Source organism: Mobula hypostoma, chromosome 16 (genome assembly GCF_963921235.1).
Source record: "Mobula hypostoma chromosome 16, sMobHyp1.1, whole genome shotgun sequence".
In the NCBI taxonomy this organism is placed as follows: Eukaryota; Metazoa; Chordata; class Chondrichthyes; order Myliobatiformes; family Myliobatidae; genus Mobula; species Mobula hypostoma.
Window position 1 is genome coordinate 50,557,090 of NC_086112.1, and position 14,117 is coordinate 50,571,206.

At 40.2% G+C, this 14,117-nt stretch overlaps 1 protein-coding gene across 5 annotated transcripts in view; it reads right to left on the reverse strand.

Annotated features, from left to right (window-relative positions):
- Window positions 1-14,117, reverse strand: part of cdc42se2 (CDC42 small effector 2) — a 193,511-nt gene that overhangs the window by 4,610 nt on the left and 174,784 nt on the right. For all 5 annotated transcript variants that reach the window (XM_063068943.1, XM_063068945.1, XM_063068944.1 and 2 more), the window contains exons 3-4: window positions 4,725-4,829; window positions 152-273 (exon numbers count right to left, since the gene is read on the reverse strand). In XM_063068943.1, the coding sequence (XP_062925013.1) occupies window positions 172-273; window positions 4,725-4,829 (207 nt within the window). In that variant the 3' untranslated portion in view covers window positions 152-171. The remainder of the gene's footprint in view (window positions 1-151; window positions 274-4,724; window positions 4,830-14,117) is intronic.

The window sequence follows — 14,117 nt, forward strand, 5'->3', positions numbered from 1 at the left end:
AACATGATGGTATGAGTTGTCCTGTTAAAAAGATCAACCTCCAATTGCTTATTAAGGAGACCTTTTCTTCTTAACAGCTACAACATTATTTTAGGTTAAGTGTTTTTTTGGGGGTCATAATGTGGCTTGTTTTGTGAGACTTGGCACTTACCACAAACTTTATTTTAAATTTTATCCAGCTTTTGTGTCCACCAGCTGCATTTGAACGTTCACTGGCATGGGAGAGCCTGCATACCCGCCTTTGGATTGCATTTGGTTCTGAATTGAACTCACCTGCAGATGGAAACAGTAGAGTCAGATGCAAATTGACCACCTTTTGTAGTACTTGACCACCATAGCTGACCGCCAATGGAGCTCATTGAAACATTCATATACCCCATATTGGCAAGAGTCACTTACATTGATTGACTGTTTTCATTCCCACCTCAAGGATGCAGGTGAAGTCTATGGCACAAAGGCCAAAAATTTAATAGACCTCTCTGAAATCCCAAAACACACAATAGGATTTTATCAAACATAAGATAGATTGAGTGCCTTGCAGCTAATGTATTCTGCAATGCCCTGAACAGATAATATCTTCCTTTCACATTATTTCATTACCGATTTATCCCATAAAGATCAATGGACTTCTTGACATTCTCATAAGCAAACAAACAAATGAAAACACAGTCACCTTGTGTGGCACATTAATATTAAAAGCTGGATTTGAGTTTATCCTTTGGCGGTTTTTCAGACAATTAAACACATCCAATTTGGCCTCGATAACCAAGCATAAATTTCTTGCAGAAAAATAGGTACAGCTTATCCCCAGGTAATAAACTGGCTCCATTCTTATAGATGTCAAGTCAATTTTGTCTATATTATCAGAAAATACACATACACTTGATATGGTAACCATATCTCTACAGTATCGTAGTGATTGATAAGTAATAGTCATACTTCATTCATACTTTATTAATCCCGGGGGAAATTAACACCAATTAAAAAACATTAATAAAAGTGGTGAGAGAATAAGAGCAGGAGAGGGAGAGGGTGCGAGAGAGAGAGCGTGCGAGAGAGCACGAGAGAGAAACTGTTGTCATTAATAAGAATTTTGAATTTTATAATATTATGGGAACTCATTTGTATGTGGAGATGCCATTAAGTTGGGCGCTTGTAGTCTGGGGACAGCCTGTATTCCTCACTGAAATGTACTTCTCTGAGAAGAATTCTTTTCAAAAGTTAATCGTCATTTTCTTCACTTTCCCAGACCCATTAGAGAAGAATATTTGCACACCATACTCAAACTATTAAGCTTCCTATTGCCAGACTGTTAAATTTTACTCAAGCTGTTTCAAAGGTGCAAGAGAAGCATTGTTATAGGAGTGATGTGATTGCCCAGTTTTCTAGTATTCATTTCACAGAACAGGAGAATTCTGCCTTGTTATATAATTGACAGCTGTTTAAAATAGGTATCACAAAGGTAAGTTCTTCTACAGGTGTCGATTTTAGCCAACATTTCGAAGATGAACTCCGCCATCTTTATCATGAAGATGGTGGATTCTGTCATTGTAATGTTGGTTAAAATCAACAACTGTACCCAGCTGGAAGCGTGAGAAGTTTATGCGTCGTATGTGCCAGGAAAGCACTCGATCCAATATCAAAAGATTATTAATCTCTTATCTGTAAAACAAGAAAATTCTCTTTACATTCGTCTTTTCTTGCTCAGGATTGCTTAACTTCTCAATAGCAATCTAACACAGAACCAATGTTTTATTCAAAGTTGATTGCTCTATTCATTATTGAGTTTGCAGTGGTTATTGTCCAAACCAAACACTACAAAAACCTTCGCAGCATTTAACACAAATCAGTAGTACAAAATATTTCTCATGTGAGAGAACTTCTTACACCATCTTTAAGTTTCCATTTTGCACCAATGAACATGCCTAATTCATTGAAATATGATATTTTCATGGTGTCAGTGCATCAAGTCCCAGCAATTCTGGACAGAATTCTACCAGACTTCTAATTTTGCTTTGATACAATAAGGCACCAGACATCCACAGATGTATCACCAACCCAGTATGGCAAAGAACCTAACTGAAGAATTTCTGCAACTTGAATTATCAGTAAGGAAATATTATCATAAAATGCAAGGATTTTAATTGCTACAACTTGGAGACCTTTAGGTTAAAACAAAATCACAGTTCTCATTTGCACTAAGGAAGTGAGTTTGCCAGTTCTTCGTATTTTCCATTATTTTTGCAAGTTGATAGCAGATATAAAAGCACTGCTGAGATGGATGTTGGCAAATCCACTCAGAAGGGTTCTGTACCACAAAGATACTATATATGTTTTATCCAGAAGGAAAGAAAGATTGAAGTTTTGACTTCAAAGGAGTATGGACAATTTTCTCACAGTTACTTTTTTCCCACAGCCCACTAGTAATAAAACTGATGTCACTGCACTGCATATGCCAAGAGCACCATGCAACATATTCTTGAGCCAGACGAAAGAAAACCATTTCTTGAGCCTACGGGGAATGAGGTTTAACTCCGTGGGTGTTCTTTCTTGACCTTAAGGTCAACACTTGACTCACTTTTCCAAAGATGATTAGTTTCTTTTCTTGATAAAAAAAACTTTCTGATTCTACTAAAAATTAGTTCAGATTTATATATAAATATTATAATGTTCCTATATACCATAATGTGCAGCAGCTTCTCCAGTATGTATATAAACTATCTTATCTGTTTATAGTGTGTTTTTTAATTGGGTTCTTTATCTCATTGTGTTTTATTTTGTACTGCATCAGATCCAGACCAACAATTTTTTCATTCTCCTGTACACTTGTCTACTGGAAATGACATTAAACATCTTGATTTTTTAAATAAAACAACGCTTAAAACCTCAGTCATGGTAAATGAGGATCTGACATATGAGTCATTGGTTTGTGGCAGAAAATGGAATGCATGATTTTTTTTACAAACTATTTTATTAAGTACTGTCAAAATACAATTTCAAAGTACTATAGTTATAGCATAGGTCAAATTCAAAAACTTGAACACATGGACATTATGACATTTTTGTCATAAAAATTCACTAAATTTAAACGCAAAACCAAATTCTGTCATTGTAGTTGTTACAATAACCCTGGTCTAAAGCCATGCATTTATATTTTGTAGACATGTTTCAATGCCAATAGCAGACAAATTGCATGACGAATGACTGTTCATCTGCAGATGATTCCCGCACACCATACGAGTATTCCAGTAAAGTCATCTTTTTTTAAAAAAAAATGTTGAAAGGGGACTTCCTCCTCCATAGGGAATCAAGTTAAAGCTGCACAGTTAGAGGTGTTCAAGCAGACTTGAGCTGATATTGACTTATGTACCAGGCAAGATATTGTAAAAGCTTCCGTTCTTGGCCTCAGCATATACATATCTATCCAACCTACTGCACGTAACATGCTTTATTGCCATCTAAGATTCCTAAAGGGACTCAGAGTCATAGTTCCTCAAATTCATAGCTACTGTACTCTTTTCCTAGATGCTGCCTGGCCTGCTGAGTTCCTCCAGCATTTTCTGGGAATGCAGCTACACTGGTCTGTGAAAGACCCAGTCTAGCAGAGTGGGACTGGCTGCAGTAACATTGGACCAAATGGCCTCTTTCCATGTTGTATTTTTTCCATTCGTCAGTCATTTTGATATTGTTATCCGAGGACAGTTGGCTTTAATTTCTGTTTGGAACGCAGTTGCTAAATTGTACAGGGTCCTTACTAGCTACTGGAATAAAAGGAACACTGGCATATACAACACTGACTTACATCCTTTTACAATTACCAATAGAGATGTTGGCCAATAACATACATAGCTCTGGCTGTGATTCAGTCTGTGGGGTCACATTCCAGGCTTTTCAATTGCAAGCTGACAATAGCTGCTGAATGAAGCTCAAACCAGAATCAGCTATGATCAGAAACAAATATGACAGACTTTAAAACAGCCATTCAGTCCTAATAAAGTTACAAATGAAGTTTGCCCCCTGCTTTCATTTTCTGTCACTCAAAATGCATGTTGACAGATTTTGTTTTTTGGAGAAAGAAGCTTAAATGTAAGCTTTTCTCAGGAGAGGGTTGTAAGTTTTTCCTCATTTGTCTAATACTGGAAATGCAACTGGCACTATTCTTACTTGATTCAGGCCGAAGACAATCAATACCAGCTCTTGAAAAAACAATGCTTCTTCTACTTGACATATGCCAAGCTGATGGGGTGGTTTCTTCATTTAATATTTAAGATGTTTTATCAGGAGTGAGAATGTTTGTGGAATGTTTCACGGCAATAAGGAGCCATTAGAACATTTATACGCCATTTGAAGCAAAAGACTTGATGTATACACCAGCCATGGTAGAGTTGAATGAATGAACAGCCTAGAGGGGCTGAATGACTTGTTATTGCTCCCATGATGATCGATGAAACATACAAACACTGTAGACTTGGCCACTCTTGGGTACCTGTCAGGATGCTATTCCTAGCTTTTGAAAGGTCCGTAGGCAATTTACCTTTGTGACTCATGGGAACAATAAGGCCAGTGCGAATCTATATTTCATGGCTTGGAAAAAAACATTAGAAGCGGAGGAAATAGAAGGGACAAAAGTGAAATCCCAAGACATAACTTATAAAAAGGATTGATTTATCTTGAAGGAAAATGACTGTGCGATTTGCTCTATAAAAGGAAAAGTTTATACTCACTGAGTTCATTCCACTATTGAAGACGTCTCCTGATCCTACATGGGCGGTGTGGACAAAGTTTGTCGGCTCTCCTATCATACTTCGGTCAATCCGCCGTCGCCTTTTCTGAAATGGAAGGAGAGGCTGTCAGAAGTTGCTCTCAGTCTCACAAGTACATAAAAAGGCACAACAAATAACTCTGTTCCTGTACCTGCTTTCATTGGCCAGAAGTGCTGACACCATCCCTACCTCATGTGCTAGTTGGCTTGTGGTTTATGCCATTAGGGAAACTAAAATACTGCCAAATATAAATATCTTCCCATTTACCATCACGTTTCTTTAAAGGCTTCTATTTTTATCAGAACAGAATAAATCCAGCACATTTTTTGCGTGTTTTTATCCCAGCAGGGATCCAGCACGCATGCAGCAAATCTTGCACTGACCTTCTCGCCTTTGTACACCTGTTTGCCGTAAGCCTAGATCAGGAGTACAGATGGAACACTAGGAGAGCTGTGCAGTAAGAGAAGTGAGATATTGAAGTTGATTTAACCCATGGCTTCATCAAAATTGTTCTGAAGAGATCACCAGAGCTGCATGGTCCTATTTTTGAAACAATGAATCTATGATGTACTTTTCATGGTTAACAAGTAGTTACACACTTTGTATCTACTTCTTCCTTCAGATGGGCAATATTTTCTAGTAATTAACAATTAGCTGAATTTGAACATGCAAAATTAAATCTTAAAGCTGTAAAATCTGGAAACTCTTCCCCAGAAATACAGAAAGATCTTGGGTGGTGAATCTGTGGAAATCATTGCCACACATGGCCGTGGAGGCAAAGTCATTGGGTATATTTAAAGCAGAGGTTCATTAGACAGGGTGTCAAAAGTTATGCAGAGAAGGCAGGAGAATGGGGTTGAGAGGGATAATAAATCAGCCATGATGGAATGGCAGAGCAGACTCAATGGGCTGAATGGCCTAATTCTGCTTCTTGTCTTATGAAATAACCCGGTAAACAAAATGTCTTGCTCCTCACAGTTATTGACATTTATTGACTACCTTGTTGCCAAGCTTAAGTGTGGCCATAAGCAGAGCACATGATTAAAAACCAAGTGAAGATCACGACCAGGAGCACAAACACACAATAGACAAAAAAATTTAAGCACCTCCCTCACACTTTCCAAGTGAGCATGTCACAGGAATTAATTTATTTCTCAGGATCATTTGTAGTCGAAGAACAATAGGAGCCTGAGAATCAGGCCCTAAGGCCCACTGAGTCTGTGTTTGTCATCAGCCACTCATTGACAATAATTAACTACACTACTATTAATCTCAGTTTCACATTCCCATCAACTGCCCCCAGATTTTACCACTCAGCTGCAGAATAACTTACAGTGGCCATGACAGAGGAAAAGCAGAGGTGGTGTTTAAAATAAGAGTGTGGCATTACTTTATCTGCCTAGTATATGCATCCAACACCTCCTTAAAGGTCAGTATTGTGAATCACTGCAAACCCTTCTGTCTAGATAGACAACGCTTGACTGATGCAACATTCAGATTGGGGCCATTTTTGGGTAGCCTACCAGCAGTGAGGTAGACGGCTCATTGTACCTCTTCATCAGTGGGCAGTAGGTCCAAAGGGAGCCAAAGTAGTTAGTCAGGCAACATCCGTGGAGGGAAGTGTATATTTCACATCTCTGGTTGAGATCCTTCATCTGGACTCTTCACAAGAGATCACTCTTCCAAAGATGCTGCCTGATCCACTGGGTTCCTTCAGCTTTTGCACGTTGCTCTGGATTCTAGTATCTGTGTCTCCAATATAGTTGGTTATTTTAAATTATTGTGGGTCAAGAGCAGTAGGGATCTGAGAAGCTAGGGTGGGCATCAAGGCTCAGCAACATTTTAATACATGGCCCATTTGCAAATATAGTCAACACTTTTATCAAAGTCTTGCAAAACTATCTCAACTGTGGTTTTATCAGCTAGATTGTGAAATGGTCCGCAATTCAATCTCAAGTCAACAAGGCCATTCCTTTTACTAACCACTACTCACTTCTCAGTTATCCTACTGACAGCATATCAATGGATTCACTGCTATTCTCACTTTCAGAATCAGAATCAGGTTTATTATCACTGGCATATATCATGAAATTTGCTAACTTAGCAGCAGCAGTTCAATGCAATACATAGAACATAAGAACATAAGAAATAGGAGCAGGTATAGGCCATCCGGCCCATCGAGCCTGCCCTGCCATTCAATAAGACCATGGCTGATCTGTCCGTAAACTCGGCTCCATCTACCTGCCTTTTCCCCATAACCCTTAGTTCCCCTACTATGTAAAAATCTATCTAACAGTATGTTAAATATATTTAGTGAAGAAGCCTCAACTGCTTCGCTGGGCAGAGGATTCCACAGGTTCACCACTCTCTGGGAAAAACAGTTTCTCCTCATATCCGTCCTAAATCTTCTCCTCTGAATCTTGAGGCAATGTCCCCTAGTTCTGGTCTCACCTACCAATGGAAACAACTTTCCTACTTCTATCTTATCTATACCTTTCAAAATTTTGTATGTTTCTATGAGATCCCCTCTCATTCTTCTGAACTCCAGAGAGTATAGTCCCAGGCGACTCAATCGCTCCTCATAGGTTAACCCCTTCATCCCTGGAATCAACCTGGTGAACCTCCTCTGCACTGCTTCCAAAACCAGTATACCCTTCCTCAAGTATGGAGACCAGAAATGCACACAATACTCCAGGTGTGGTCTCACCAGTACCCTGTATAGTTGCAGCATGACCTCCCTGCTCTTGAATTCAATCCCTCCAGCAATGAAGGTCAACATTCCACTTGCCTTCTTAATAACCTGTTGTACCTGCAAGCCAACTTTTTGGGATCCATGCATAATATATAATATAGAAGAATAATAAAATAATAATCAAAATACAGTATATGTTGAATAGATATAAAAAATCATGCAAAAACAGAAACAATATATGTTAAAAAAGTGAGGTAGTGTTCACGGGTTCAATGTCCATTTAGGAATCGGACTGCAGAGGAGAAGCACCTGTTCCTGAATCACTGAGTGTGTTCCTTCAGGCTTCTGTATCTCCTCCCTGAAGGTAACAGTGAGAAAAGAGCATGCTCTGGGTGCTGGGGGTCATTAATAATGGATGCTGGCTTTCTGAGACACTGCTCCTTGAAGATGTCCTGGGTACTTTGTAGGCTAGTACCCAAGATAGAGCCGACTAAATTTACGACCCTCTGAAGCTTCTGACTAATAACACTGGTCGCAAATGGGGGAACATGTCACAGATGTGACAAATTAGACCATGACTCTGCAGAAAGCAGCAGAAAGTTGCAAACTCAGCCAGCTCTCTCATGAGCACTAGTCTCCCCAGCATCAAGGACATCTTCAAGAGACAATGCCTGAAGAAGGGGACTTCCATCATTAAGGACTCCATCACCCAAGGCATGCCCACTTCTCATTGCTACCATCAAGGTTGGGGTACAGGAGTCTGAAGATACACACTCAAGTGATCAAAAAAATCAGGGAACAGAGGAACAGCTTCTTCCCCACCACCATCAGATTTCTGAAAGGACAATGAACCCTTGTACACTGCCTCACTATTTTTGTGCTTTTTTACTTAATTTAAATCATTTTATGTGTTTAGATAGATACTTTATTAATCCCAAAGGAAATTACAGTGTCATAGTATCATTACAAGTACACAGATATACAAATATTAGAAAGAGAAGGAATTAAAAAATATTACCTTAAAGATGTACAAGATTAACAAGTCAAAGATGACAAGATTTACAAGATTTCCATGTTGACACTGATAAGATGATAGTGCAAGATTTACCATAATATTATATAGTCATGGGTGAACCTTCACACTGCCCAGATAAGAAGTGGTGGTAGTATTGCACAGTATTGCATAGGGAGTCTGCGAAAGTAGGGTGCGGTAAACAGATCTAAACAGAGCTCTGGTGAGCGGAGTTTAATAACAGTCTAACAGGAAGGGGTCATCACTTCCCCAGCTCTAGGTTGACTCATGACCGAGGGCAAGAACGACCTCATACAGCGCTCTTTGGTGCAGTTGTCTTAGTAAATTACTGAAAGTAAGACTCTGCAGAGAGTGGTGCGGACAGCCCTGCGCATCTGTAGGTGTGAACTTCCCACTATTCAGGACAGTTACAAAGACAGGTGTGTAAAAAAAGGCCTGAAGGATCATTGGGGACCTCAACTACAAACTGTTCCAGCTGCTACCATCCGGGAAATGGTACCGCAGCATAAAAGCCAGGACCAACAGGCTCCAGGACAGCTTCTTCCACCAGGCCATCAAACTGCTTAACTTGTGCTGACAAACTGTATTTCTAAATTATATTGACTGTCCTGTGGTAAATGCTATTTATTATTATTTACTATAAATTGCATATTGCACATTTAGACAGAGACATAACGTAAAGATTTTTATTCCTCATGTATATGAAGGACGTAAGTAATAAAGTCAGTTCAATTCACGTGCTCCTTTGTTTAGCTAAGGTGGAATGCAGAGGGTGAGAAACATTGTCCGGAATTTCTGGAGGCTCCTTTGTTTTACCATAGTTTCCAGTATGTCCGGTTTGACTCCTATAACAGAGCCAGCCTTTCTAATCAATTTATTGAGCCTGTTGGCATCACCTGTGTTGATGCCAATGCCCCAGCACACCACCGCATAGAAGATTGTACTAGTGACAGCAGACTGGTAGAATATGTGAAGGAGAGACCTGCATAGTCTCCTCGGGAAGTAGAGGCGACCCTGGCCTTTCTTGTACACAGCCTCTGTGTTGGTTCTCCACTCAAGTCTGTCGACCAGGTGCACCCCAGGTACTTATAGGTCCTCACCATCAATAATAAAAGAGAACAGTGCAGGCTTGGTCTTCCTGAAGTTCTTCACCATCTCCTTTGTCTTACTGATGTTAAGCTGGAGATGATTCAGCATGTGCCACTTGACAAAGTCCTCCACTAGGGCCCTGTATTCATCCTCCTGTCCTCCCTTTATACATCCAACTATTGCTGAGTCATCAGAGAATTTCTGCAGATGACATGACTCAGTGTTGTATCTAAAGTCAGAAGTAAACAGGGTAATCAGGAAGGAGCCAATACAGTCCCATGTGGGGCTCCAGTGCTGCTTATAGCGGTATCTGACACACAGCTCTGAAGCTGCACAAACTATGGTCTGCCAGTCAGGTAGTCCATTATCCAGGATACAATGGAAGTGCAACCTGCATTGAACAGAAATTTCCCCCTAGCAATGAGGCCGTATGGTATTGAAGGCACTTGAGAAATCAAAAAAAAAAGATCCTCACAGTGCTGCCCTGCTTATCCAAATGGGAGTAACTCTGTTCAGCAGGTAGATGGTGCTCCTGGTAGGCAAACTCCAGGGGATCAGGGGATCGAGGGCTGATTTGACCAGGGGTCAGAGGTGAGCTAGCATCTAAGGTCTTCGTGATGTGATGATGTGTGAGGTCAGGGCCACTGGACAGTAGTCATTCAAGTCATTCTTGGGTACAAGACCGAACACAAACACAAACACAAACACACAAGAACAGACAGACAGACACACACACACACCATGAAGAACGCCTCCTTCAAGGATGACTTTATCAGCAGCCATGGTCTCACTGGAGTACAATACTTCTGCAATTGTCAACTACCTGAGCAAGTTTGTGAAATGTGACAGCCTCTCAAACAGCTTATGCTGTTGGATACACTTCTTAACCAAGTGATCAAACAAATCAGGGAGGTGGCAATGCCCATCTTGCTCTGTTTTGAATAATAAAAAGCAGCCAAAACAGCAGAAGGGTCCAAACAGTGACCTTACAAGGGGGGGTGTCAGCTGACACTATAAAGAAATAGACCCCTGACACATCTATTACACACAAATTTTAAAAAATCAACTGTGTCATTTTTACACTGAAGTTTCACCAATGCACATAGGTAGAACTGTATATTTGCAAAGTGATTATAAGACACGAGATTGGTCCAGTTAAACCTTATCATAAAATATCAAAGAGGTTGCAGAGATAGTTTGCACAATACTTCCAAACCTTCTCCTGTAGTTTTGACTCCTTAACTCTCCAAATATGGCAACACTGGCTCGACATAACCAACTCCTTGACTTGTTTGAACACTTGCTTTTGGAGGTCTAACCAACTTCATTCCACATCGTTTTTGATAAACTGCCCAAATGGCTCACGCATTGGAAACAAGAGTCTGGAACTTACTCAGATAGTAACAGAGAGATTCAGTACTATTCTGACATAGACGTAACCACCTGATTTGAACACAAGGTAATAAGCAATGCTTCAGACAATGAAAATGGCAAGAAATATTCCAAAAACACACTAGTCTCTAACAGTAATTGGAAAACCATTGGGTTATTCTAAAAACTAATTTCGTTCATGAATGTCAATCTGGGAAAGAAACCTACCATCCCTACCCTGTCTGATATTACTTTAAAACATCTCTTCAGCATCAAATCACACAAGCTCAGATGCCGCAAGCAGTAGATTCTTAAGTGGCTTCTTTTCAGCGCACTAAACTTAGACATAGTCATTAACAGATGTTCACAAGCTCATAGGACAGTCTGACAAAGCTTTGCTGAAGTGATAATGAGCTATAATTCATAGAAGGCAACTTTGTGACGTTCTCCAAGAACTATATTTTTGATCACAAGACAACAGCGGCATAATAGAAAAGTGAATGTGAAAGTGGCCAATAATTGCTGAAGGAAGTTAGAGCACCACTGTTAGAACTTCATTTCACCAACCAAAATGGCCCAGCATGGGGGATGATGAGCATTCTCTTGCAAAGACTTCTGAGTTAAGGAACAAGGATTCTGCTCCCATCAGAGGGATGCTAGAATTCAAAGTGCAAAAAAGTGTTGGCAAAAAGATGTGGCCAAAAAGAACCAAAGTTCAAAGTAAATTTATTATCAAAGTACATATGTCATCATATACAACTCTGAGATTCATTTTCTTGTGGAAAATCACTGTAAATACAGGAAACACAATAGAATCAATGAAAGACCACACCCAACAGGACAGCCAAACAGCCAATGTGCAAAAAAAAACCCAACAAACTACATCTATAAAAAGAAAGAGGGGGGGGAAAAAAAAAAGTAATAATAATAAATAAATAAATATACAAAAAAAAAAGAACATGAGATGAAGAGTCCTTGAAAGTGAATCCATAGGTTGTAGGCACAGTTTGTGATGGGGCAATTGAAGCTATCCCCTCTGGTTCAAGAGCCTGATGATTGAGGTGTATGAGCTGTTCCTGAACCAGAAGAGAGCATGGTCTGGATGGTGACACACTCGGTAGTTCCCAGGATCACCCGTCACTAAGCGCAGATCCAGTGAGGAGGAAGCATATATCCGATGGAGACCAGACCCATCAGAAAACATACACTCACTTGTTTGTTTGTTACATACACTTGTTAGGGTGCATTCTCCAGTTACCTTATAAGGTAACTGTAGCCTTCAGCCAGGAGCAGATGTCATCAGGTAGTTCCCAACCTTCACCGAGCGTTTCGACCCTTAACCACGACACTCTCCTGTTGGTGGGCCGGCAGTGGAGGCCAAATCACTGCCCATCTGCTCCTGGCTTCCAGCTTCCCTCCTCTCGCCTACTCCAAATCCAACAAGAAGCTCGTTCTGCCTCTTCCCCCATCCTACGAGCTGCTTGTTTTTTGCTCCTTTCGTCCAGGCCCAGATCTGACAACAACCGCCATGCTGATTTGGCTGGGAAACCTCTGCAGCCGATCTCCACAGGGAACAACCATGCCTGCAATCCCTTGTCTTTACACTCCTGCAGTAAGGACATTAGATCATCACAGAAGAAGTCGTTTCAGATCTGAAAAACAGGTGCCTTCTCAGAAGACCACCAAGAGCCCTCCATTGGTTTCAATGAAGTAGAAATGGAGATACTGGGAAGTGTACCACCAACCCTACAACATCAACCCTACAACTCAATAAGCAGCCCCTGGCCAAACACTACCAGTCGGGACCATACTTGAAAGGACAGTCTGTCAAGCCAAGTACTTGAGGAACTTTGTGCCAATGTAAAGCTCACAGAGAATGAAAGATAATTAGGATGGTTTTTCTGGTCCTTAAATATCAAAAGCAAGTTATAAAAATAAGATCAGTTTATGGACAATAATCCTGAAATTTCAAAGTAAATTTTATTGTCAAAGTACATACATGTCACTATATACAATCCTGGGATTCATTTTCCTATGGGCATACTCAACAAATTTATAGTAACTACAACAAGGTCAATGAAAGATCAACCAGAGTGCAGAAGACAACAAACTGTGCAAATGCAAATATAAATAAATAGCAAAAGAACAAGATATTGAGATATAGAGTCCTTAAAGTGAGATAATTGGTTGTAGGAACATCTCAATGATGGGGCTAGAGAGTGCAGTTAACCCTTTTTATTCAATAGCATGGTGGCTGAAGGGTAGTAACTGTTCTTGAACCTGGTGGTGCGAGCCTTGGGCTCTTGTACCTTCCACCTGATGGCAGCAGCGTGAAAAGAGTGTGGCCCGGGAGGTGTAGATCCCTTTAATTCCAAAATTTAAGGATTATTTCATGGGATTAACTGCTTTCTGGACTGCAACAATACTGGTGGACACTCTGAGGCAGTCTGCAAGAAAGCCCCAAGAAGCACTGCATTTCTGCCAGCTAATGAATAAACTGCTTCACAGGAACAACTTGGAAGCTATACAAAATATACTGTGTCACATGCAGCTTCTGTTGCATTTAACAGGTTGGGTTGCCATGTTATGTAGACCCCAAAAGTTCCACTGTTAAACCGACAATCCAGTGCAATGCAGAGCCCTATGAACCAAGAATCCATTAGTTTCAATTCCTATTTGGACTAGGTTGATTTACCTTGGATGGTGTTGCTGAAATAGTGCAATAAACCCCAGCAGGCTTGATCTTGCTACTGAGAGAAACCAAAAAAATTCATTCTTGTTTGCAATCAAGCAGGAAAGCTTGTTTTATTAAAAGTAATATTGGTTGTAGATAATAACTTTCCCTTTAATGCTATTACATTTTTTGGTACATGAATGTTATGCACTTCTGTACTGCATTAAGAATCCACTACTTCAGGACAGGAAGGGGAGAAATGGGGAAGAACCCACATTTCCACTTCCCTGTTTCCACAAAGGAAATGCCGTAACAAAGCACATCTTTTTTAAGAAACATTCTACTGAATGTTACTGTTTGTGTTCAGCGGTCTCAACAGCCAAATCATAAATTCAGTCAAAACATTTGCAAATACAGTGCAAATGGAAACCTTGTGGACTGGCTTTTAATTGAAACCTAAAGAACTCCAGATGGATATTTGAACTCAGTATTCCA